This window comes from Falco rusticolus, chromosome 2, assembly GCF_015220075.1.
Source record: "Falco rusticolus isolate bFalRus1 chromosome 2, bFalRus1.pri, whole genome shotgun sequence".
Classification (NCBI taxonomy): domain Eukaryota; kingdom Metazoa; phylum Chordata; class Aves; order Falconiformes; family Falconidae; genus Falco; species Falco rusticolus.
Window position 1 is genome coordinate 2346897 of NC_051188.1, and position 27159 is coordinate 2374055.

Sequence of the window (27159 nt, forward strand, 5' to 3'; positions counted from 1 at the left end):
CACTTAGCACTCCCTCCCTCTAGATAGCATTGGAATATCTCTTATCCTTTTCTCATTCTTTTTTAAATAGCCCCTTTGTTAGAGGAAGAAGGGCAGGCGTCTCCTCAAAACTGTAGTTGTCTCCTCAGAGCTGTGTGCCTATGTGACCAGACACCGCACCCATGACTAGTCACCATACCCACATTCCTGGGCAGATATATACAATCACAATCGATGTCCATTGTCCCCATTTCACACTATTTCTCCATATCACACCCTGTGCCAGGATTGCACAGTTTTCCTACCACCAGCCATGCTCTGCCTTAGACAATTGCTTCTGACTTTGCTTTAAAATTCAGTGGCTGTCGTGCCTCCCTGGCACACGGTCATTCCCTGAGATCATGTACTCTGTGGGGTGTTGATCTTCCACTCTGCTTTGCTCTGCACAGCTTCATGGATCACCCTTTCATATTGGTGCAATGCAGTCATCAGCAAACAGCCTTGTCGCCCTGGATGCTGTGCAAGCCTTCCTTGCTTTGCAGGAACGGTAGCCTGCTGTCATGCAACATGTGGTGAGAATGAGCGAGGAAAGAGGTAAGGCAGGTACTGACAGAAACAGCATATTGCATAAAATCAGTGTTAGTCCCAGCTTGTCACCTGCCTCATATGCTTTTGGGTTCTACAGAATGAAAGCACAACAAATAACAGCAACTGGAGCTGGAGGGGCTGGATTCCTGGGTCCTTTGCCAAGCTTTTGCACCAGATTGCGAACTTTGGTAAATTCCTTTGCTGGATTTCAATATATGAGTCTACAAAATACATTTTTAATTAAATTTATTACTTAATTGGGAGTCAGTATCTCAAGCACACTTCCCCGATGTGTATGGGAGTGATGTTGTAAAACACTTTGGGGTCCAGAGAAATAAAGTGCTTTAGGGAAACTCGGGGTTTTTTTCTGTTATGAACTGTGCTCCCTACCTCTTCCCCTATTTTCACTCGCAGGGAAGGGAGCCCAGACAAACTGAGATATCATCCCACTATTGTGGCTCTCAATCAAACCAGCTTGCAGCCTGCCTCATTCCTTCTGCTGGGCATGCATCTGCACTCCCAGCTCTCCATCCCTTTCTGCCTGATGGAGTGCTGGGTGGGTGGAAAGGAGAAGGTGGAGCAGTGGGTCACAGGGCCAGGAGAAGCAGCTGCAGCAGAGTGTATTGGGAGGGGAAAGTGGGAAGCCAGTGCTCGGGACCAGCAGGTATCCCTGGGTAGCCTAGATTTCCCAAAGACATTTTTGAAGCTCTGCTGGGATGGGGAAGGGAAGGGGACAGACCCCACTTTAGTCTGGAAGTCTCTCCCAGATATGGACTAGAAAATCCTTCATATCACCATCCCCATCAGAAGCAGATGCAAGAAACTCCCCAGTTGCCATCAGCATGGTAATGAGAAATCTCACAATCCTAAAACAGCAGGATTGGTCATGTAAGTCAGGGCCATGTGATGAGTAGCAGAGAACTCAGGGTGATAAAACAACTCTCTGAAATTCATAGATCTTTGAAAATCAGACAGAGAACTCCATGTATTAATCCACTTCTGCCTTCAATGTCTAACCTGAAGTGAATGAAAGTGCCCATGAGCAACCAGAGCCCAAGGAATTCCTCTTTGCCTTGAAGGCACGTGATTAGTAGACTGCTAATGCTCTCCAAGGATGGGTCTTGACCATGTATGTCTTGTCCTTACCTTACTATCTCTGTCCCACAAAGCTGTGCATCAGCTTATTCTTTCAGGGTCTTGAGGAAAAAAAATGTGAAGTATGGTTCAGCCTTCCCACGGCACATGCCAGCAGATGGCAGACGCCTTTGCTCAGAAAGGTGCCCGGAGGCTCACACCATCACATAATGGGTATAAAATGCTGGTGGAATGGGACATCTGAGTGCCAGACAGTGAAATGAACTTCTCCCTTCTCCAAATCCTGTTTGTTTGTTTGTTTACACAGAAATACAAATACAGGGTAAATTCATTCATTAATCATGCATGCATTGCTAAGTAAAGAAGACCCCCAGTTCTTAATTTGCCAAAATACCAAAATTTTGTAGGTATTTGACATGGTTTGGCATGCCCTAGAAACATCAGCCTCATGATGCAGATATATACCTTTACTTTTGTGCATGAAACCCCAGGCAGGCCTATGGCAAACCCATCCTCATGGTGGGTCTCACAGCTTATCCAGTCTGTTTGAGATGATTCATCCAGCAGGAATCCCACCTCAGGGATCTCCCTTGTCAGATCCTCTGCAGACCAACAGACCTGGTTCTTAAAACTGCCTCTTTCGTGATTCTCTTCCGCTGGTTAATCTTTAACTCTCCTTTGTACCCCCTGAGAATAACTGTTCTTACCGATAATCCCTTTCCAATCCTTACGATGGCTGTGTTCCCTAATTAACTGATACGAATAGCTGATATTGCTAGCATAATATTGGTGAATACATCCAGTACTCTGCTGCAACATTTTAAACTTTATTGAAGCATTTATTCCTTCCTTTTTTATTCAACCAAAGAAAGCAGAGAGAACATCATTCTCCGTTAGACATTATTGTAAGAGGAAAATCAATAGGCAAATTTATGCTTGGTTGAAATATTTATGCAGTTACATCACTCAGAATTATTGCTTTACCTATTAAATTGTTCTTATCTCAACCTTGAGTTTTACATTCCGTTCCGATCCTCCTTCCCACCCCTCTGGGTCGGGGGGAGAGAGCAAGCGGCTGCGTGGTACTGGGTTGCTGGCTGGGGTTAAACCACAACAATGCATTTCTTCTAATTAATAACATTTTGTGTATGCAATGCAAGAAGCTGCATCTGACCATAAAAATGGCACATCTTTCAACTGGAATTTTGTTGCCCAGGTCTTAGCAGTTATTCAAGGTGGCACCAGGTGATGAGTTTGCCCTTAAACTTTGAACATCATTCTCATTGCCTTTCTGAGCTGTGTGACTCCACTGCTGCCTGCAAGGCCTTACCCACCCACCCGTGCAATCACGGTCAGACCCCTCAGCTTCAATGCAGCTCACACCTTGACTATGGAGTCACACCTGGCTTCTTGCAGCTTGCTGGTGGTCCGGGTACAGATCCATTTGGTTTTCACACTGTACACAATCGGGTCATCATGGTGGGACCAGCAAGCAGATGTTGGCCATGAGGATGTGAACAGTGGGAGAAGAGTTTTTCCCAAACTGGTGAATCACAGACAGACTGATTAGTGCGATGTTGAAGATTAGGACAGCATGGATGTGAAAGATACAAGTGTTCAAGGTCCTGGACCGCTCCTTCTTGGATGCAATACTCAAGACAATCTTAAGGATCATGATTGTACAACAGAACATGTAACAGTGAGTCTAAAGCCATTGAGGAAAGAGCAAACACTTAAGCCATAAATGCTGCTATCTCATATATGTCACACAAATGCGACTGAGCCACACTGATGATATCCTGGTATAGACAAGAAAGAGTGCAAGAGGCCACTGACCCAGCAATATTGCAGCATCTTTGGGAGAAAGGAGACCGGGAACACCAGAAGTACCACCTGAATAGTCAAACCCACACCAGTCTTGATGCCATGGAGATTGTCAGAAGGGATGTATGCCTCAGGGGCTGTAGGTCACAACAGACATGTCAAAAGCCACAGCCACAAGCGCAACAGATTTGATGGTGGAGAAGGTGTGGATGAAATACATGTAGTTGAGGTATGCATCAAAGTGGACAACTTGGTAATAAAACCCACATAGCCCAGGCTCCAGCACCCGCAGCCTGTCACTGCCTGTTGTTCTGGGAGACCCAGACTGGAGTTGCCCAGACATGGTCTCACCTGTGCTGAACTGTTGGGGAACCACTGCCCTGCACAGCCTGCATGCCCCAGCACCCCCAAAGGTCCTCTGGTGATGTTGGGGTAACTTGTACTCACTAGGACCTCAGGTCTTTTTCTACAGATGTTCTGTCTGGCCAGACAGACCTCATCTAGAATAAAAGCACCAATTAAAATGAAATTAAAAAAAAACACCTGTGGGACAAATCTATTTAGACCCAAGGCCACCTGTGGCAGCAGCACACGATGTCCTTTACTTGTGCTAATTACCATTTATAATAACAACTGACTATTACAACTCAGCTGAATACTTGAACTCTGTGGGATTTAATTTCTACATTTCACAGTCCTTGAATCATTCTGATTTACCTAAGATTATCAGCCCACAACCATTTCTGTTTACAGCCCTACTAGCTCAGCCATCAATGAGCTTTGATGCCCACTTACAGCTTTGGGAGCTGGGATCAGCATACATCATAGCTAGCAATCTTCTCATGGAAATACCTCCCCCTCTCCAGCTGGGAGTCCCTCTGTCACACATAGTAAAGCAATTCTTTTTCCTGGAATTTCCCATGGAACAACAACCAAAAAAAGTCTCCTTCCAGGCTGGATTGTCAATCAACTTTGAAAGCCTTTTTGTCTGAAGCGTGATAACCATCCTTACCAGAGAGACAGACACACAATTAACCATTCATAAAACACCTAGCATTTCCAGTACCACTCACAAAGTTAATACAGATGCTGTGTTTCTCACTTTATACCTGACAGAGTTGAAATCTAAATACTTAAGAGTTCAGTTTCTCTTAAAATCCACCAGAAGGTAAAAATGGAAAAGCTCAGGAACTGAGTCAGTGATCAGATCTCATCTCTTGTAGAGCAATCGCACGTGTCTCACAGGGAAAGCTGCTCTGGGTGCATCCCAGAGCGATGTCCCTCCTCTCAGCATCACAACACCCGTGACTGCTGTGCAGTTTATAAACACCACTGTCACCTCTCCGCTGTTTCCTGCTATCCATCCCCAGTTTTCCCATCCTGAATGCAAATTATATTGGTGGGGGGGTTTTGCAGACCATTCCTTCAATTTTTCAGAATTACCCTGGGCATTAATCTTTCTTTTTTTCTGCACTTCCAGAGAAGCTGTATTTCCTTTACTTTGCTACCCAGGCTAATACAAGTTCCAGGATGCTCATTCAGATTCTCCCTTCATCTTTCTTTGCAGTAGCACAAATGGGATTTGGAACTTCCCCATAATGGTTCAAGCTCAGCAATATTCTCTGGGTCATTTATGAAAATAAGAATGCTAATTCATCTCAGAAATTAAGAGACATATTCTTTTCCTCTATGTACAAACTGTGCTATTCTTCCACACAAGAGAAATTATCTGATTGACATGATTTGTATTTGACAATATTGTAAAAGTTTCTGCTGGTCTCCTTATTTGCCAAAACCCATGATTTGATTGTTCATTTATGTATACATTTTCTAGTGATTGTGACTAAATTTTACCCTGGAGTCTGAATACAAGAGCACAAACATCTCAGGGAGTCCCTAACAGGTGAACTGCTGGCAGCTGGGAGGGTTTTTGGGAAGCATCATGGAGCTTGGTGGTATAAGGACCTGCACCCTGTCCCCAGGGCAAGCGGTGCAGCCCAGACAACTTGAGGCAGTTAAATTGTGCATGGTTCAAAGACAGTGACCCCCACCAGCCCCTCTGGCCAGGACAGACCCTGCAGTTTGCTTGTGCAGACTTTGCCTGTGCTCGGCACCTTCCTATACTTTCCTTGTGCTGATACTGGAGCGTTCAGACCTCCTTTTCTCCCAATTTTAAAGATATTTTTTTCCTCCACCTTTTTGCAAGCTCCTGCTCTTTCCTCCTTCTACCACCATGGTATTTGAACAGCAGTGATGATGTAAAATTGCTTGCTTTAGTAATACTTGAGGCTGAGATGAGATCAGTCACCAACCTCACTATATTACCGTGAAATAGAAATGGGACCATCACCTTTAACAGAGTTTCTCTAGATTCACACTGATTTTGCTGAAGAATATCAGGGTCTAAATCTGAATAAGGAAGGACAGGCTATGTATGCCACTTCAGGTCCCACCATGCTCAAATGGCAGAGTGTGCTCCAAACTCTTAGAGTAATTGGAAAAAGTTTCAAGAGCAAGATACTAGTTTTCTTTTGTTAACTAAGAGCAAAGTGAAGAACCTGAAAGATAAAACCCATCAATAGAGTGATTTTTAAGCAAATACCAGACAGATGCCTGGATAAATGTTTTCTTACACGAGTAATGCTGTAGCCAGCACAGCAGAAACAAAGCTTTCTGCTTGTCATGATATTTGCATAGCACTTAAAATCCCTGAAATGCATTTCATATGAGAGTTGTATGGACTCCTGAGGGAGGATTTACCGTGGAGCCCAGTGATCCCTGTAAAGATGTTCTCAGCTGGGAGTCTCACCTGGTGTTTATGGCTTTAAACTGTAGATCATCTTTAACATTGCACAAGCAGTGAAACCCTCTGCGGGTTTATTCAGTCTAGAACAGTCTTTGCCTGTTTCAACTTTGGTACTTAATTTCTTTTCAGCCTCACTGATTGCAAAAGACAGAAATGGATGAATCCACTGCACAGCAGACTGTCAGTCTGACTGACAGTCTGCTCCAGACGACAGAGGGTGTGGCAAGGCAAGCCAGGTGCTCACCTTGTTTAAACAGAAGAACAATCTTATACGAATTATAAGGTGCTGTCCCTGTTCTTCAAAAGAAGAGCATTGTTATACACTTACACATCTTCCTGAGGCAAACTTCCCACATTAAGAGCAGCAATGACACTGATAAATCCAAGGAGCGCAGATTTCAGATCTTCCAAGCATATACATACATGGAAATACATCATAGCAGACCACCAGCTACAATTCTATTCTCTATGGTATTTACAGATACAGCCCTTCTGCTGGACCTTCAATCACCACCACAGGGGCCAGGTTCCACCTTCAGAGCCATGGATATAAACTATCTGGCCACTATATTTGTGGCTCGCAGCAAGCAAACTGCTCCTGCCTGCACCTCAGGAGGTTGCTTTGCTGCATGCACAAGCTCTCCTCACCATGCCACCTCCATCCCCTGGGGTGGATACCCACCAGCCCCCTCCTTGTGCCTTTTGGGGACACCAGCAATGCATGGCAGGTGGCAGATGCTGTGGTCTCTGAACATTCACTTCCTGAGTTAAGATCAAAGCAATCTTTAAGTCTAAGTACAGGTTGAGAAGAAAAATGCTGCGATGAGAAGCTGGGTCTGTTGCTCCCTTCCTGCCCCACGGCGGGCTGTCAGCACCCCACGGGCTGTACACTTCACCTCAGAGAGGCCCCCAAGCTGGTCCCACAACGGTCCCACCCTCCCAAGGTGCAGCAGGCAGATGAACCCCATCACGACATACAGTGTTAACAGCCAAAGTGACCAAGATGGGACAGAGTACATCTTAAGTTGCCTAAATGGGAGAGGGACAGACACAGAGCCACAAGCTATGCCTGGGAAGGACCCAGAGAGTGCAGATCCACCTGCCAGGCTTTGTCCACTTGCTGCAGCATCTGCATGGGGATTTGCACAGCTGTCCTGTGGGCCAACAAGGTGTCTGGTATGGGAGATTGAGGGCATTGATCACACAGCTCCATTGCTGGAGGACCCTCCCCACAGTTTGGTGGCACTGAAAGGACACAGAGGATCAAAGCTGCTGCTCTCATCATGCTTCTCAACCTCCTGCTTTGCCAGTCTGACACTCACCTCTGCCATGTCGTGCTGACAGTTCGCGTGGGGAGCAGCACCAGTGTGACCACAGCATCCCCTGCATCTGTGTCTCTGTCTTCTAGCAGCCTGCACTGGGAGGAGGAAAGGTGGAGAACCTGGTGCTGCACACATCCCCAGGGAGGTGGATGGGTCCCTTCCAACTTGAGATATTCTATGATTCTATGAGTCTTGCACCACAGGACACATCCCCAGGCTATGCTCATCCCTGCCATCCTTTGCTGACACTCAGGGGCAGTGAGGCAGGTGGACATGCTCCTTTTTGTGCATGTTAGGGTGTGGAGAGAATGTGAGGCAGAACCAGTCCAGGGAAGAAGGAATTTTTCTGCCATTGCATTTCAGCAGGCAATTGCCTTGTGCTCAAAGCAAATGGAAAACCTCCATCTCCGGTGACTGACAGGCAGGGACATCCACTGCAGTGATTCTGTGCACGGCACCATGGCCATGCCGGTGTCTGCAAACTCAGCGTGTTCAGAGCAGAGAAGGAGCCTGGCCACACATGAGTTACAGCCACCAAAGGGGCTGCACAGTCACATCCCAGTGCCGGTGCAGCTCACTTGGACACCATGTTGAGCCAGGCTCTCAGGGTGGGTGGTTGCTGATTTAGGTAGCTGCTGCACTGGGTTTTTCCTACAGCTCCTGCCTTGGGAATTGTTATTAAAGACACAGAATCCCCCCTGCACTGTCAACACATATCTGTCCCCAAGACCATGATCCTAGTGTTGGTCTCTGCCAACAGCCCCTCACACCACCAAGGATGAATAGCAAAAGCTTTCCTAGGTTGGGGCTGGGACCACTGGGACACAGTGTGGGACCATGGCAGGGCTCCTTGGCCCGCTCCTGGGATGTGGTTGAGGATCACAGAACAGCTGTGTCCTCTGGAGCCTCTCACACGTGTGCACCAAGCTCTGGAGGATGGAGAGCCCAGTACTGCCCAGAGCTCCCTGGCAGCAGTGGGGGACACACATCTGCCCCACAGCCCCAACAGCAGCTAAAGATGGGAAAACATAGGAAACCCCACCTTATCTCAGAGCTGGATTTCAAGGCAACCACCATAAAAATGCAGACTCCTGATTCTATGGATGCTAAAAACAGGCATGAAACAGGAAAGTGAGATATGTGCCATAAATCTCAGAGCTGTTCTTCTTAGGCTATATTTAACTGTGAAGATTGCTACCTTTCAGACTGGAAGAACAGCTTGTGAGTTTGGTAGATTTTTATAGTTTTTCTGACTGTAAGTTCATCTAATAAATGACAGTACCTCTCACCACAAATTATATTTGTCTGTCGTCTTTGCAGCTACATGCTTACAGAAGCTATGTATTTATAATGATGCTTTTATAGCTACAACAAACACTGCCTCTGCTAGCCCTACCCTTGGAGTTTCTGCAGCCATCCTGCTCATAGCTTCCCAAAGGCCCCAGAGTCTTTCTCGGGGACTTCTGTCCCACAGTTTGCTTTGCACTTGCTGGTGCAAAATGCTTTGGTTGACATGAGGGATAAAGCATGTTGACTGATGCTCAGGAAGGGGTCAGATGTGTTTCACATTCATTTCAGTTAAGGACCATTAGGGAGGGGCAGAATATGTGGTTTTTATTCCCCAGATTCCTCCTGGCTTGGGGTGTGTGGCCTTCTTGTGAAACAGGATTGGAGACCTGAGCAAGAGTGGAAACAGACTGGGAGGAGATGAGGTTTAAAATCTTGGTTTCAGTTCTGCCCTAAGATGCATTTTGCTTTAAAATTTTGTGCTGAAAAATACTGTTAATCAGTATAGAGGCTTTGTTTGGGGCATGTGTTTTCTAAAATGGCTAAAAATGTCTAACATAATGATTTAGAAGTATTAAAAAAAGTATTGGTGGAAAAAGACAGTATGGCTGAAGGATAAGACCTGGGGATTGCAATCAGGGCATATGTGGGCATGTGTGATTGTGAGAGCATTTTCAGCAGACAGTGATGCTTTGTCCCTCATGATTTTATCTGGGAGAATAATTTTTCAATAAAGCTTAATGAAAAATCCATTTATTATTCAAAACATACTGCTGTTTCAGCGTGGTTTTAATAAGTGAACAAAGTATAGCAATCAGGTATTTCTCCTCAAATGTGAGCTAGGGCACAAGGTACCACATAGCAGTGATGCACTGACCTTCTCCTCCATGCTCTTGGCTCCACCAAGGATGATAGTTTCTGTCTCTGCTCTGTACCAAAGAACACAGACTGGGACAACAGGGACCCTCTGAGTCTTGGCAGGGTGTCAAAGACAGATGAGAGGTTCTTTGTCCTGGTGGGGTTACAGCTATTTCAAGGAAAGAAGAAATATAAATCTGTGTGTGGGCATCAGTGACCTCCCCGTTGAGTTCCCACCAGCTGGGCAAAGGAGTGATGAAGCATGATCATTGATTCAGGGATTGCACGAGAAAATCAAGACCACCTTAAATCTGAAATTTTCTCCAGGATGAGATGCAAGATGCAGGGGTGATACAGAAAGTGCTTTACACAGCCCTGAACCACCATCATCGTGGGACAGGCAGAATGGAGCAAGCCACCCTCAGGAGCACTGTCCAACATACAGATTTCCCTTGTGCTTTGAGCCTTCGTGTGCTAAACAGAGCAGGTCTGGTGTCCATTTGCATGTAAGAAGACCTTTTTATGTTGCCTGCTGGTAAATCTGAAATGGCTTTAGGATTTACCTTTCAAGGCAAAACAAGGTGCCGTGACTACAACTCACTGATGGAATAAGTGACCACAGGTGGTGGTGAACACTGCCTGTGAAAATGTTTCACCCAGAGCCTTCCTAAAAGGTCTCCATGACACAAAATAGTTTGTGTGGAGCACAGAGTCTTTGGGGGAAACATTAGAGCTGAGGTAACAGATGACATCAGACCCATCATCTCAGCTGTCTTTAAAAGCTGTGTCCTGCAGGTCAGAAAGAAAAAGCATATCTAATACAGAAGAAAAAAAAAAAAAAACAGGAAGAGGGGAGGTTGCTGAAAAAAACTTGCCCTGGGAACCCTCCCAGACCCTCCATTCACAGAGCTTTTCTGAACTTGGAGAAACCATTCTTTTGAAGCTCAAAGTGGACGAATTATTGATAGGGAAAGTTTCCTGACTGCATTGACTGAATTCTAGAGACATTGATAGTGTTCTGCAGCAGCTATGAAACACATATGATAAATACAGTTGTCTCTTTTACTCAGTAATTCACTATTTCTACAAGCCTTTTCTTGTGGTTTAACCCTGGTGGGCAACTCAGCCCCACAGAGCCACCCTGGTGGGATGGGGAGAGAAATGAAAAGGTAAATGTGTCCCCTCCCCACTGCTTGTGCACCCCAAGACTACTGTCGCATGTTGGTCTGAGACCGAAGCATGGTTCAGTTTGTATTCTTGGGAACAGGAGTAAGACTCAAAATGGAGTCAAGAGCCAAGGAACTTTATTTGCCCAACAATAAAACTGTGAATGCAAAGGGAGAGAGAGCAAGAGATAAAGAGAGAAAGGAAGGAAAGAAAGAAGGGAAAAAACAAAGGAAAGAGTTCACAGCAATAGCTACCACCCCGGAGCTGCAGTGTCCCAACAGTCCGATTCATTTCCAAGTCTGGCAGGTGAACATTCTGTTCCAATGTTAGTTGGTTCCGTTTTTTATAGAGTTGTTACAAGCTGTTCTGCTTAACCACACCTTCCACCCAGCAATGGTGTACGTGTCCAACATCATCAGGTGGTCCTCAGGAACCTCCAGGCACCTTGATCCCCCTGATCCCAGGTCTGGGCGCATGCACAGGAGTTTGGTTAAGTTTTGCAGGATCAGCCTCCCCCATTGCTCCATGGCATCAGTTGGTTTCCTCCTTTAACAATGTATAGATAAATCTCTGTGGTGGCAGTGGTGTTATCTTCCTGCCTTAACAATGTATAGATAGATCATTCACTGTGGTGATGGCAAGAGTTTCCTGCCATAGCAATGTTGAGACAACACATCAGCTGTGGCAATGGTGGATCTCACTGGCGCAGTCTCTTACAACTACTTGCTGGTGTGGCGGCGTCGGAAGCAAAAAAGGCCATGAGGCTGTGCAAGCACTGCTCAGCAATAGTGAAAACATCCCTGTGTTATCAACATTTTTTTCCTCACAAGTCCAAAACATAGCTCCATACATGCTACTATGAGGAAAGTTAGTTCTATCCCAGCCAAAACCACTACGCCTTTCCTTCTTATTTCTATGTAAAAAAAAAAAGATCATAGGTAGACGTTGTTTTGACATGCAGTACAATTTCCAGAAATACCTTATCAATGGGATAAGTGCTTGGGTCCTTGCTGTAAAACAAGCAGTAACACAAAATGCCATATCACATTGCTGTCCTTCAAACAACCACCCTCCTCCTGCCCCCTTCTTTGCCTGTCTTTCCCTCCTGGACCACCGCAGTCTTCCACTGAAATGCCTCAATGACCATCTCAATGTTCTCCACAATACTCTCAACATTGTCCTCCGCCCTTTCTCAACCACCTCAGCTTTTTTCTTCCTTTCACTAATCTCTCCAAAAAGATACCTACTTACCAGCCCAAGCCCACAAAGAGCTTTTTGTTGCCTTAAGTATATGCTTTTAACTCACGACATGTTGCCTAGTATGAGTAGAAACCTTTCCTTCTGGGGTGCCCAGTTCCTTTGCTTGCAGCACTCTTGGGAGTTTCTAACACTTGTTTCTCTTTCCAGCTCTCTCAGCAGGCTAAAGAATTAAGAACTGGATTTTCCCAAGTGATAGAGCTGTCTTTGAACCACAGACATAGAATAATTATTTCATTCATTGGATAACACATGGCTGATCCATACAAATCAAGATACAGACATGCCAACAAAGTGGCACCCAAGTCCATCACTGATATTTATTTATATGAGATTTTGCAATTGAAAGTGTAGTTTTTTTCTTGCTATTTAACATTTTTTTTCTTATTTGCATCTCAATCACGTAGCCCAGGAAGAGAAGCAATTAGTAGCAGTAGTATTTAGTATCTATACCTTTGCTATACACTGAAGCACAGATCAGATACTTCAATATAATATTAGAGGTGTGGAACAAAAAGAAAATCCCTGTTACCAAGATCTTCAAATATAAGGACAGAAGAACACAAAGAAATGAGGGGAGGAAATGAACAATAAACAGCATGGGTCATCATGAGAGGCTACGGGAGCTGTTAAGTATCACTGTACAATACGAGGCAAACGAGACTATATTGAAAATTACAGATTTCATTAACAGAATCAGATGGAAAAGAGAAAGGGTTGAGATTATTTAAATTTTTATTTTCATGTTGCTCTTCTTATCAAAATCATCCCAATCTGCAGCAAAAACACAAGACAAATATCAAATAATCATCCATGGCTATTATAATGTCACTGAAATTGGCTTGTGACTGATTGTGCAGCCTTTAGATGGAACAGAGCTTATTCAGGTACTCAGGGTGAAAAAAACATGAAGTCAGAGGACAGGGATAACTGCAAGAAATCATGGGCTATAAAAGGCTCTCACAGTCAGCATCAATCTGTAGACCAGAGAAAACTCCTGGCTGACCATCATCAGGGGCATGGGGACAGACCAAGTGTCAGTCGTGATCCACTCCACATGCTGAGGTTTCTGATTAGTTTGTTTTAATGTATGGATAAGAATACTAACTGTTAATACATTAATTGGATAGATGCCCCACATGATGCAAAGCAGATGCACTTTCCAAAAGAGGAACTGGCATCCGAATCGTTATGGTGAGTGTTTCCCAGAGCCGTGATCTTTGCCAGAAGCATCTCTCATGTGCCTTCAGGTAACTCCCTCTTGAAACGAGGATCCTGAGGACACACCCTTGCAGATGTGTTTAGTTTTTATGATGTAGATGATGGGGTACAGCATGGGAAGGACTGGCATGTGGATGTTTGTGGATAACTGGCTAGCTGAAAAAGGTCACATAGACATAGTCCAGCTGGCTGGACAAAAATGCACATGGCTCTCAGCTTATCTGAAGTAAAGCAAAAATACACTAGGAAGATCGCGGAGGGAAAAGAATGTTGCAGGTGGGAACAGATAACTACAGAAGAGAAACTAGGGGCGGGCTTGGTATTTAGGCAACTAACCAATAATGAGCTTAACTTTTGTAATATGTATGAGTTAATTATAAGAAGGCATAAAAGGTGACTGTAAGGCACAATAAATGAAGTCTGCTGATCACTCATATTGAGTGACTGTGTCTTCCCTCCATCACGACAGATGTTGGCCATGAAGACATGAATGAGAGGGCTGGCCGTAGGCTGGCCATACCGGTGAACCATGGACAAGTCAACCATGGGGATGTACAGGCTCAGGGCTGCCAGGATAAGAGACACGCAGCTGCTCAAAGCTTGAGATGCTCCCTCTGGGACACAATGCTCAGAATGGCCCTGGCAATCAGTACCTATGACATGAAGGTGAGGATGACGTCAAATGTCAGAAAGAGAATGGCTACAGCAAAGTCACACCAGTTATTGAATGTGATGTCTGCACAGCTGCTTGATGACACAGCAGGTGATGGCAGCCCTGCTGAGAGGCATCTGCACAGGGCAGGCAGCCCAGTCCTGCCTATTCTGGCACTGGTGAGGATGGAGGAGTATCTCAGCGGGTAGTAGATGGGCACATAACAATGAAAGGGCATGGCCAGAAGCACCGAGGACTCCAAGAATAAGAAGGAATGAACAAAATAAAACTGAGCAAAACAGCCTCCAAACCCAATTTCCCTGTAGTTGACCCAGAAAACTCTCACCACGGTTGATGGTGCAGAGACAAAACCAAATCAGTGATGGCCAGTGTGGACAGGTAACAGTACACAAGCTCGTGGGGGCTCAGATCAGTCCTGATTACAAAGAGGATTTTGCAGTTCCCCATAAGTGATGCAGTGTAAATGCAAGTGAAAGGGATGGAGAGCCAGACGCAGGAAACCTACACAAACACACACATACCCCTGCCCACCCCCCCGCCCACCCCCCCGCCCACCCCCCCACCCCCCCAACACCCACCCACCCCCCTCCCCGCATGCCCACCAGGGTGAACAGCACGAGAGGAATGAGAGAAACTGGTTCTGCTGCAACACAACATGAGCTGAAGCACAGAAAGGCAAAGTAATCCTGTAATCAGTGAACCAAAGAAAAAAACATGAACTAGATATGATCCAATATCATAAATCTGCCAAATCTAAGCAAACAGATTTATGTTATGCACTCTGGCTCTCTCAGGGTGCTGCAATACAAGCTCTTATTTAAATGAGAGTTTGATGGCACAGAAATATACCATTAAACATGTAAACATTGCATTTTGTTATGGCAAGAATAAATACCACATACCTATGAGCCCAATAACTTCTTAATTTACCTGTTACTGTGAGAAATATCAACATGTAATGTCACTGTCATTATAGTATCATTAAGGAAAAGTGAGGAGAGTTTGCACTGGTTCCCCAGGTAAGTAATGACTAACGAAATGTACTAGGTGAAGCAAAGACATTTGCATCAATTTTATGTGCGCCCGTGGCATTTCAGGGCTTCTGCTTTATGGAGTTGAGAGACCTTGCATCACTGATATGTTTTCTTACTCCAGAAATAAGCAGGAGCCTCTCTTTATGTGATGAATTTGGCAGCGCTGCTGAGCTGTCTAGACTGCCCTGTCTGCGGGAGGAGATGTGGTTTCATGCCAGATGGCTCTCCTCCTCTCTCTCCTCTCTTCCCACACAACACATGCTCCAATGCTTTCGTTTCAAGGAGTCCAGCTCAGCTGAGGAACCACATCTTCAGGTGCCACTACCCCTTGCTTACCTAAACACAGCCAGGGAATATCCTTCAAGCCTGCACAGCGATTGCCTGTGCTTTACAGCAGACTCTTGGAGAAACAGCTTACAGGAGAGCTGTATTGTTTTTATAAGTATATAGTGCATCCAACACTGAGACAGTGCAGAAATGCTGTATGTTAATTTTATCTATGGAGAATTCCCTAAGTACCTGTCAAGTGCACAGGACTTCTAATCTGAATACCTTTTAAAGAGCAGTAAAGCATAATGGGACATAGCAATATAAATCTGAATAATTCATACTAGACACCAGGGTCTGATTTTATGCTGAGCAGGTAAAACTGACTTAAGAGAGAATTTGCCATTGTGGTCGGGAAGCCAGTTCCTGAAAACAGAGCTTGCTTTGAGGTAACAGGGGAAGAAAGATAAGAAGCTTCAGCTGCTGAAGGAAGAAAGGTTTGGTAGCTCAATGAAAATGGGGAGCACATTTTTAGTTGAGATTTTGCATTTTCCCATGCGTGTTACCAATGTACTAACACAAGGCTCCTGCCCTGGGTCCCTTACCTGAGTTGAAGTCTGAGCTTGCTCTCAGTACCCAAGAAGTGCTGCAGAGCACAACAGCAGGCTGCAAAGCAGGGCCAGGGTTTGCAAGCTGAGCTTTTTCTTTCGCTCCCTGCTCAGCAGCTCCACGGTTAATGATCAGAAGGATTTAAAGAAAAAAACCCCAAACTGAATGCTGATAGTGTTTAGGACTGGAATCAGCAACAGGGAGCACTCCTGATTTTGCTGCATGAACCTGGTGTTTGCTCAGACATCCCGTGCTTCTGGTTCCTTCATCTCAAAAGGAGCACAGGTAATTTGTAGGACAAGGCCTCAAGGACAAGAGTCCAAGTACTGACAGCCTGATGAATAGAGACTTGTTAGAACTTGCAGGGCACAAGCCCTGGGAACAAAGGAGCAAGCTAACTGCAGGCCCCTGAGCCGTTACAGTTGAGGAGGCAACCAGACGGACAGAGAAACAAGTAGCCAGATAAGGGAACGGATGGCACCAATATGTAACTTTGTTAATCAAGAAAGCCGCGTAGAAAGAAACCCCCTAATTTTGGAATAGAAACTGTTGCTATGTCGAGGTAAACTAGTAAGTTCCTATTGTTCTAACGGTGTGCCTTAAATATCAACCAATCAGTGTTTTTTACGCTGAAGATTTAACCAATCAGTGTGTAATATGTAGAAGGTAGAAACGTATATAATTGTAAGAAAATCACTAATAAATGGACAACTTGCTTGCATCAAGCGGCATCCCGTCTCTTCATTCGCCGCAGTAATTGGGATGTCCCACACTCTGGTTCGCTTACCAGTGATCCTGGGCACGTGTGGCAGGGGCAAGCATGTCTGAATTCAGCTGGTTGGTTTCTTCCCAGTTCCCTCAATTATTTACTTCCAAATAGAAACAGACCATAACAGAAAGAGAAAACAGCATGCTAGCTATCGCACTCGGTCAGAGCAGAGCAGATACCAGGAGGACCCTTCAAATTCTTTGGCCGATGACAGGTTGACACTAGCTTCAGCTTCTTTCTGACCCTATGCTTCCCTTTCTTGATCAAAATCACCCATTTTTCCACTCTCTGTTCCAGACAACAGTGACTTCATCAGCCAAGACCCAAGGGACCATGGGCAGCAAGAACAGCCCTCTCGCCTTGGATGCTGACCCACAAGACAGCACTGATGTTGGTGGAGATGAGATAAACATATGTTGCTGCTCCTGTGGAAGGAAGGGTGTCCAAGAAGTTTTCATGTATGTCCTTGCTTATGTAGCTTAATAGTTGCAATATTGTATCATCATGCTTGAAGGAACTTTGCACTGATATTACCTTGGCAGTTTGTCTGGCAGAAGGTTGCTTTTTTGGCAGACATGACAGCAAAAAATTGCTGCAGGTCTGGCCTTGGTAGAAGACATACGAGACTATGGAATACCAGGCTGAATGCATAGCAGTTACTCACCAATACTAAAACTGTTTGAAGCTAGAAGAAGCAGAGAGTAATACCTCTTTTACAGAGAAGTTTCTGAAACTTGTTTTCACAATCAGTTATGACAGAGGACATCAGGGAGTTTAAAAGTTGATTATACAAATTAATGAGTAATGGGTCCATAAACATGTATTCTAGTGATCAGTCAGGGACCTCTATTATCACTAGTAAAGCAGTAATGGAAGTTGGGGCACAATGAGGGGAATAAACTGTAGAAACTGGCCAAAGTCATGTACCCTCCCTACTCAGATCCCAGCAAACTTCCCTGGGGAGACTTGCAATTCATTAAGTGCTCTGCAAGGAAGAAGCAGGACTGTTGCAACGGGCTGTCGCAGACAACCCCCTCAGAAGGGACACGAAGCAATGGCCTTGGTCTGCCCCCCAGGTGTGCCCACTGGGGAAGTGCTGACCTGCCACAGCACAAACATTGATGGTACACAGGGCGTTGGGGGTGAAGCTGTCTCTGAGCAGAGGAAATGCAGCAGAGCTGAGAGCAGTGTAAGAACAGAGATAAAATGAGGAGTTACATACTTCATCGCTTATGTTCAGGGATGATCTTGGGGAACTACAATCTCACTTGCCTGATTTAATCTCACTTCAGTGTTACAGCATATTCCCACGCAGCGAGGAAGCTTGTTCCACGGTTGGCTTGTGTGATACACTGGACAAGCACTGGGCCAAGATACAGCAGCAAACCTCCTGCCATTCCTTGATGCGCATCCAGGTAACATCACCATGCTAACACAAATCTGCTACAGAAGAGTCAAAATACATTTAGCAGTTGGGTGAACTCAGGAGTTTTCTTCAGCTTCTCTTCTGAACTGCCTTCCCCCTGCATTTCCCCAGCACACCCATGTGCACGTGGTTTATTTTCCCAGCCTGTGTGTTCAGAGGCCAATTTCCATCTTATTTTGTGGCTCCCAAAGACATTCTGCTCTTACCATGGGTCTGAGGCAACATGTCTGTACCCTCTGTGGGACACCCCTGAGGCTTTTGAGACATTTCATTGTCAGGTAGGAACTTTAATTTTTAAGAAAGATCACTCTGTGGCTCTGTCTTCATTCATATATCTCTTGCTATCATTTTTCCCTTTTTTTTTTACTCCTTCCTTGCTTTCTGTTCTTAGGTTTTTGGTTTTTCTTGCCTCAGATGTAACTTACTTCTATATGTATAGCCTCTTCATTCAGGGGTATTAAAGTACTTTATCAAAAAGAGGCAGTTTCTCTTCCTAACCTTCCAGCAAGCAAAGCATGTGTGTTACCCTGTAAAATAAATGATCGGCTTTCTTGTTGCAGAGCAGCAGCAGAACAAATTAGGTTCTGCAGTCTCTCTATCTGTATCTGCCATCCCTCCACCAGCACCTCCTCATCCTGAAGTACCTGAGTGCCCAGCATCCTTTTGAACAGCAAAGATAACTCCTTTCCTCATCTAAGCTATCCACCTAGACAGACCTATATTGCTTATTCTCCACGAGCAAAGATAGCAACGTCCCCTGACCTGAACAGTTCATCAAACTGCCCTGGTGTGCAGGGACCCAGAAAACTTCTTGTTCCCTGTTACAAGACCAAAGTGATCCAGGAGTTGTGCCATTTAATCTCCAATCTCAGTTTTAACAACCATCCTCAAAATTCTAAAATTTTTTTTACACAGCAAAGATTTTGATGGATGGAGCAATCAAGTATTTGAAATGAAAAGTCTGAAGCAACAATATCTGTCCGATGTAAAGTATATCACCTTTTTCCCTTTCAACGTGCATCAAAAAATCCCCTGTTTATACTCACTTTTAAAGTGCATTTTAACCAGTTTTTCTGGGGAAAGGAAGAAAACATTAGATGTTCTCTCAGGGACCCTGCAATTATCTCTGCTCTTCTTGTAGCCAAGCGCTGATTCACTCCTGGAGGACTCCAGGACTGAGATGCAGCTCCAGAATGAGATGGTTAAGTATTCTGTGGAGGTATTTCCTTGTGCTGGTGGTGGGTGTCTCTCTGCAAGGGTCCCCATGTGCATGGGGTGTCCCAGACCCTGGCAGCCAGTGGTGACCCAGAGCTCAGTTTGGTTGCCCCCTGCTTGTGCTGAGTCCCATTCAAGGTGTCCTCAGCATCCACCTGGCTGTGCAGCTGTGACACAGGTCCTGCATGCTGACCCTGTAGCTCAGTACCACGCATGGTCAGTGCTGGCCACAGACTTTGTACTGAGTTTACAAGGTCTCAGGACTGAGGCGTGCCAGGTTTGGTCTCTTTGAACTTGTCTTGACCTGCCTGGAGCTTTTTTTTTAACAGATTCAGCAGTAATGGCTATTTTTATTCTGACTACGGCTATGGCTTTTTTGCTTATTGTTGTACAGTGCAACCATAGTTTCAGTTTTATGCAGCTATCAGCAAAAAGTAACTATTGTGTGCTGGACGAGATATTTGTTACTTAAACATAATGCTGTAGTGCTGAAAAATACATGTCTGGCAGGATGGCAGGGGCCTTGAGAGGTAGGGACATGGGATGCGGCACAGGAGTGCAAGCACGAGGTGATAAGAGATGGGATGGGGCACAGGCTGGTACTGAAGACCTCATAGCTATAAAAAAACCTTAGGAACGGTGAGTTGAAGAAATGCAAGCTTGGAGCTGGACAAAAATAGTTTGGGGGTGACAGCAGCAGATCACCAATCGGACCCCAGCGAAGAAGCATCCAAACCCTGGAGAACAGGTTGCACAAGGCAAATCAGCTGCATGGAGCAAATGAGGATGCACTCAGCTACATACCCATCCCATTAAGTACAAGGATATGGGCAGGACTACAGTGAGAGGGAGAGAGTTGCCCCATTTTCTGTGCTGTTATGTGTACAAGTACTCCCTACAAGGACAAGGTCTATACATTCACACGGGACACTTTAAAAGGCTTTCTGGAGAGATCGAGGGATCTGCACAGCTATGCACATGGTACCTTCATGGGAAAAGTCTGCAGAAAATGTGATAAAGGTTTGAATCCATAGGCACGTGGATAAGTATGCCATATGGGGAAGGGTCGGTATGGATCTTCTAATGTGTAGACAGGACTCCCTAACATACCGCATATCCTTGAAGGGCTGGAAAGGATTAGGGCTGAGGCTGATCCAGGTGGATTCCCAAGGGCTCTGAGCAAGGTCCCCACAGAAGGTCATCAAGCAAGAAGCCATGGAATGAGAGTAAAGTTCTGCACACCACTGAATAACTGAATCATAAAATAAAGGTGCATGGCTATCCTTTACAGTGAACCCCTACAGAAATTTGTACTGGGATTTCTGTTTTTCCACAATTTTTTTTTCTGGGAAAGGGAGGGAAAACAGCAAGGCAACCAAGTTTCTGATGATACAGAATTACTCCAGGGACAGGAGAACCAGCTGCAAAAATTTGCAAGGACCCTAATAAGACTGAGTCACTGAACAAAACCCCAACAGATTAATAAAAAAAAAGAAAAAGTGAGATAAACATACAGTGATGCACTTGGGGAAAAAAGGGAACACTTCAGATAGGAAATGGCAGGCTGGTAGCTGACAATTATCTCTCAGGAGCAAGCTGCCACAGTTATGATAATGTTACAACAACATAGTTCAGTGATCAGCAGTTCCAAAACCAAACTAGATATTAGAAATTCCTAGGCAAGGACCAAAAAACAAGGTCAGGACAGTGTTGCGCATCTGAAATACTTCTGCAGCCCTGATGCCTCAGGGAGCAGAACACCTGTCATGGGACAAGAGTGAGCAGACCATGGCTTCTGTTGGAAAGAGGTGACAGAAGAGGTGGCAAAGGCTCAGAGATGTGTGGGGGAAGATCTGCTCATTGTCACTTCCAATAGGAGAGGTAGAATAATGAGAAGTTAAAACAGCATGCATCTAGTTCAGAACAAATACAAAGAGGTAATTATTCATGCAACGTGTCATTAGACTGTGGAAATCACTAAAGCAGTGTCTCTTAAAGTGCTCATGCATTAAATTTAGGATGATGAGCTCCTTAGACAAGTGGGTTCATCACCAAAACATCAGTGATGTGACTGAAGAGCAAAACAGCCCCAAAACCTGTGCTGTTCCAGGAGGAAGACTCTGCCCCTTTGCTGAGGGTGAGGGCTTTGCAAGGAGTCTTGAGAGCAAACCTTAGCTTTTATCTCCAATCCCACCCACCCACCAAACTTTTATCTCCTCAGTTTTTTGCAACAAGATCCCCTCATCAACTAGCATTTTTGTGTGTGTGTGTGTGTTGGGAGTTATTATTCTTCCTTCTGAGACAAGAGCACTTACTGCATGTCGTTTTTATGTGACGAGCATTAGCACTTCTCTAGTTATTCTCAGTGCATGGCAGAATCCTGCATCTCTCCCTCTTTGGCTTTTTTTGTCTGATGCAATGATGCAAATCAAAACTGCCTGGTGTAAGGCAAGCAGAGGAAAAGGGGCTTGTTATGAATGGCCAAGGTCGATAAAAGAGACCCGCTTTTTGAAAAAAACATGAGATTGTTTCCCAGGGAACAGGGTGTTGCTTACGAAAGAGGCTGGAGAGGCTGATTGTCACCAAACCAAATGCTTCTAAGGTAACAGCTGCTGGAGAAGTTAAACCTCATTAAACGTATTAGAAGGGACTTTCAAGTGCCAGCACCTGTTAGGTTAGAAGGCTTTCCTATTAAAGCTGACCCCAGGAAGCTGCTGTGTTGAGTGTTTTCAAGGTCTAGCAGAGGCTCTCTGGGCTGGTAAGGTTGATAGGTTGAGGTTTTTCAGTTTTATGGTTGGTTTGGTTTTTCTTTTAATGTTGGTTATATAGTTGAAGTTATGATGCAAGTTAGTTACTTCTTAGTCCTCAGATTTATGTGTCTGCTTCTTTAGTTCTGTATTTGTTTTCTGTGTTGTTTTATACTGATTTAATGTTGTGTTTTTTCTTGCTCCTGTGTTTTGCAAAATAGTTTTTAAAAAGCAATTCTTTTTGACCCTTGTGCTGTATTGACAAGGAATGGAAGGGAGCACTGTGGCGTGTGATGTTTGGGGTTTTTTTGGTGGGGGTGGATGCTTGGGGGGTTTTTTTTGTGTTTTTATTTTGGTTTTGTGGTTTGGTGGGTGGGTGTTTTTTTTGTAGTAAATTACTTTAAAGCTCCTATCATCTAGGGGAGGCTAAGGCATGACAGTGTGAAGTGTCTCTCATTTGGAGACTTCAGGTGTGGGTCTCTGAAGGCCCAGATGCAGACAAACCAAAGAAAATGCCTTCCTCTCTTAACATACTCCTGAAAACAAGGTGGGCCTCCTGCAGCTCATAACCTGCATAGCATGTCAGTGTGCTAGTGCATCTAATTACCTCCTCTGAACTACTAACTAAAGAGATCCCTCAAGTGTAACGTCTGGTTGCAGAAGATTTGGGACCTGAAAGCTCCATGCTAAAACAGCAGGGTGGCTTAATGCAAAAGAACCCAAATTAGAATGGGTCTCACAGCATCCCCTTTCTGACTGGGACTGTTTGAGATGAACTGTTGAGCAGCCCAGGCACTAAAAGAACCATTTGTCTTTGCATCACTGTCCAGAGGATGATGTGTAGCTGACCTTGCAGCCTTGCTTAGCAGGGCTGCACTTGCATGCACTTGTGTCCTAGGGCTGTGAATTGCTGATGGGATGCTGATGTGTCCTCAGGAGTGCCTGACCCCCACAGCACCTCATTTACTGCTGCTTGTCACAAAATCTCTCCCATGCTGTTCCCTTTCTGTACAGCTCCATCACCTCCCAGCTCCCCAATGGCTGTGAGAATAGGAGTGGGGCAGGTGCTGCTCATGCTGTTGGCTGCCTGCACAGTGATGCCTACGAAAGACCCATTGCTGAGCATCTGTATGGATGCCAAACACCACAAAACTAAGCCTGGCCCAGAAGGGATGCTCTATGGCCAGGTATGACTCCTGCTGATGTGTTAGGTGGGGTTGTCTGGGTCCCCTGTGCCTACCTCCCCAGATAATGTGGGCTGGTTTGGGCTTGGCAGCCATTTGCCTGAGGAAGAAAGCCTCTGTTGGGTATGAGACCTGTTTGCTCCTCTTCTTCTAGTAGGTGGCTAGGGCAGATGCAGTAGTAAGGATTTCTGTCAGTCCACTGTTACCCCTTTAACCAAGAGACTTCCCCTTACCAAAGTCTAGGTACCCCAGATCAGAACAAGGTGAAGGATGGCAAGGGAAGACCCTTAGCTGCTCCCTCTCTGTGTTACAGCCTCCTCCTGCTAACTGAGGAGCTCTGCCCCAGGTCCTCAGTAGAGATGGAGCTAAGAGTGAGCCAGGGTGCAAGAGAAGGGAGTTTGTTTCCATTCCTCAGTCTGGCACTAATTACTGGTGAGGATCTGACCTCTTCTTTCACCTTGCTGCAGCCCTGAACCCTTCAGTCCAAAGTGCCCAAGGGTTTGCTGGAGGAGAGAAAATCCTCTTGCAGCAGGTTTCTTGCTGTAGGTTATGCAGGGAGCTGGCACCTGCAGCATCCTCTGACTTCCTTGAGCTGGTGTGTGCCCCCCTGACCAGCCTGTCTTTTTGCTCTGTAGTGTGCTCCCTGGAAGGACAATGCCTGCTGCACAGCCAACACTAGTTCAGAAGCCCACAAGGACCAATCCAACCTGTACAAATTCAACTGGAACCATTGTGGCCTGATGCCATCTAAGTGCAAGCGCCACTTCATCCAGGACACATGCTTGTATGAGTGCTCACCCAACCTGGGGCCCTGGATTGACCAGGTAGGATCAGACCTGCTGTGATGAAGACAGTAGGACTTGTGCTGGCTACATGATATGTTATATGCTGGTCCCCCATATAACATACCCCTGGCACTGATGGGAGAGTGCTTTCCAGGGAGAGTAAACTTTCCTACAGGGTGGAAAGATTCATAGCATGGTTTAGAAGGGACCTTCAAGACCAGCCAGTCCCACCCCCTGCCCCGGGCAGGGCCCCCTCCCCCCAGCCCAGGCTGCTCCCAGCCCCGTCCAGCCTGGCCTTGAGCCCTGCCAGGGATGGGGCACCCACAGCTGCTCTGGGCAGCCTGGGCCAGCGCCTCGCCGCCCTCACGGGGAAGGGTTTCTTCCTCATGTCCAACCTAAATCTCCCCTCTCTCAGCTTCAAGCCATTCCCCCCTGTCCCACCACTCCCTGCCCTTGCCCAAAGCCCCTCCCCAGCTTTCCTGTCGGCCCCTCCAGGCACTGGGAGCTGCTCTAAGGTCTCCCCGCAGCCTTCTCCTCCCCAGGCTGCACAGCCCCAGCTCTCCCAGCCTGTCCCCACAGCAGAGGGGCTCCAGCCCTCTGACCAGCTCCGTGGCCTCCTCTGGAATTGCTCCAACAGGTCCATGTCCTTATGGGGGGGGGGAGGGGCCAAGCTCGATGCAGCTTTGCAGGTGAGGACTTGCAATGGGCTTTGCTAGACTCTACTTGCGTAATCAGCTCTGGAGCCCAATGGGAGGGATGGAGTGGAATCTGGGATGTGGCAGATCCTGCCCTTTAACTTTCCAGGGCCGTTACCAGTGTACATGGTCCTGTTCTCTTGCAGGTTGACAGCAGCTGGCGTCGGGAGAGGATTCTTCATGTGCCACTCTGCAAAGAGGACTGTGAGGAGTGGTGGAAGGATTGCAAGGACTATGTCACATGCAAAGAGAACTGGCACAAGGGCTGGAACTGGGCAACAGGTTGGTGGGCTGTGTGGAGTAAGCCTCTCTTCTCCCCTGGCAGTGTCACTACTGCCCGCCTAGTGGCTGGAGCTAAGACCACTAATCCCTCATGCCTGTCTGTGGGGTTGGCAATTAGAAGGTGGCCAAGCCACTGTCCATCTGCTAAGATGCAGCAATGGGCTGTGGGCAGGTTGTCTGCTCTTCCCAGGTGAAAGGACATGAGTGAAGTGTGCTAGCTCGTGTTTTCTTTTGTGGTGCTGTCTTCAGGAACAAACCGCTGTCCTTGGGGCTCCATTTGCAGACCCTTCAGCCATGTCTTTCCCCAGCCGAAAGACCTGTGTGAGAAAATCTGGTCCAACTCCTACAAATACACCACAGAGCGCCGGGGCAGTGGACGCTGTATCCAGATGTGGTTTGACCCTGCCCAGGGAAACCCCAACGTGGTTGTGGCAAAGTACTATGCTTGGAAAAAGAGAACCTCCCCTGCTTGGATGGAAGATGAGACTCCTGAAACTGACAAAGCTTTGTGTGTTCTGCCATGGCCTCTCCTGACCTTGCTGCCTCTGATCCTTCTGGTACTCCTTGAGAGAGCTGTTGGTCCCATGGATGCAGGGTTCTGTGACTGCTCCCTGAAGGGACATGGCTTGAACTGCTCCAGGTGCCCTACAAGAAGAGCTGGCATAGATAACTTGGGTCTGTCTGTTCACACTGGTCACACCCTCCAGTAAGTGCTTTTAGCTGCTGCTGAAGGCAGTTGTTTCCTTGACATCCTAGGAAGGGAAATACTCTTTCTTATGGTGTAAGAGCTCTTTTGCATCTGTTCCCACCCTGTGACTGTGCTGGGTTGGAAGTGCTTGTTCAAGGTCCTTGGCTGAGCTCTGATGTTTGGTCCTTCAGGCTGCTCTGACTATCTGAACGGTGGGAATGGTAATAAAATATTCCTTTGAATCATACTTGCTGTACTGAAGTGAAGTACTAGTGGGGAGGTGGAAGCGCTCTGGGGGTGGAACAAGGTTGCTGGTCTGGATTGGGAGGTGGTGGGTGTGGGATCTGTAAACGTGGGAGTCCGGGGAGTAGGAAAGATGTAGCTTCCTGGGTAGATGTACATACAGATTTCCTGTCCTGACCAAAATGCGTCCATGTACAGGGAAGTCACCCTGATACTCAGACAGAGACTTTGGAAGTGTGGTCCTGAAACTGCTAAAAATTAGCTCTGCAATTCAAGGCTCAATCTGTCAAATATCATGCTCCAGTCATGACTCTGCTGCCGTTACTGCTGCTACATCTTCAGGCTGGGAATTTCCTCTTTTCCACACAGCTCTTCGGGACCGTGATTTTTTTTATACAGGGTAAGGCAAATTGCCAACGCTATCCAGTGCCTTGGTCCAGGGTATGAGGAGCCCAGACTCCTCTCAGTCCAAGAGCACAGCAGTATTCCCCCCACTGTCCTGTCAGTTCTTGTTGTGTCACAGGATGCTTCCAAGCTGGCTGTAGGTTTCTTCTCATGTATGTACGTAACTGATTGCTGCAGCCTGAGAGGTCCCCCCTGTGGTTACATACAAGCCAAGACCAGCTGGAAGGAAGGCTCTGTGTTGGATGTGATTCCTGGGTCTCAGGAGCTAACTGCAAGAGCTGAAAAATGGACCAGGAACATCAGCTAGTGAGGGATGTTTGACTATTTTTTGCTCTCCAGCTAACAGAGAAGGTAACTGGTAGAGCTGACAAAATACCACCATAGCTGTAGCTATAATGGTCTGCTACAAGACTGTTACTGAAATCTCGGAATGAAGAACTTATCGACACCAATGTGATGTAGATAAGCAGACACTTCTTTATTAACGGCCGGGTGCGTGAGCGAGTCCTCTCACGATCAATGCACGCCAGGTCCCAAAATCAGATTCCATATATAAAACTTATTCATACATGTTCATTAAATATTCATGCATAACCATGATATTTCCCATAAATCATTAACATATTCTCCTCCTATATCCGATTCTGCGCAGCAGAGCTTAGAAAGGTCTAGACATGGGTCTGGGGTACGATTTGGGTAGGTGGTATATGAGTGGGTGGTCGCGATCTCCCCC

General features: G+C 46.1%; 1 protein-coding gene across 4 annotated transcripts; it reads left to right on the forward strand.

Moving 5' to 3' along the window:
- The first annotated feature begins 16721 nt into the window (after positions 1–16721).
- LOC119142790 (folate receptor gamma-like) lies at positions 16722–26019 on the forward strand. 4 transcript variants are annotated; one of them, XM_037376167.1, is made up of 5 exons: positions 16722–17214; positions 18049–18171; positions 23964–24152; positions 24955–25090; positions 25340–26019. In XM_037376167.1, exons 1-5 carry the CDS (start codon positions 17170–17172, stop codon positions 25798–25800), a joined length of 954 nt encoding a protein of 317 aa, XP_037232064.1. In that variant the 5' UTR covers positions 16722–17169; the 3' UTR covers positions 25801–26019. The 4 variants fall into 4 exon arrangements, with proteins under 4 accessions (XP_037232064.1, XP_037232066.1, XP_037232068.1 ...); XM_037376169.1 differs by lacking the exon at positions 16722–17214 and adding an exon at positions 23159–23331 and having other exon boundaries at positions 18094–18171; XM_037376171.1 differs by lacking the exons at positions 16722–17214; positions 18049–18171 and adding exons at positions 21726–21999; positions 23159–23331.
- Positions 26020–27159: the final 1140 nt, after the last annotated feature.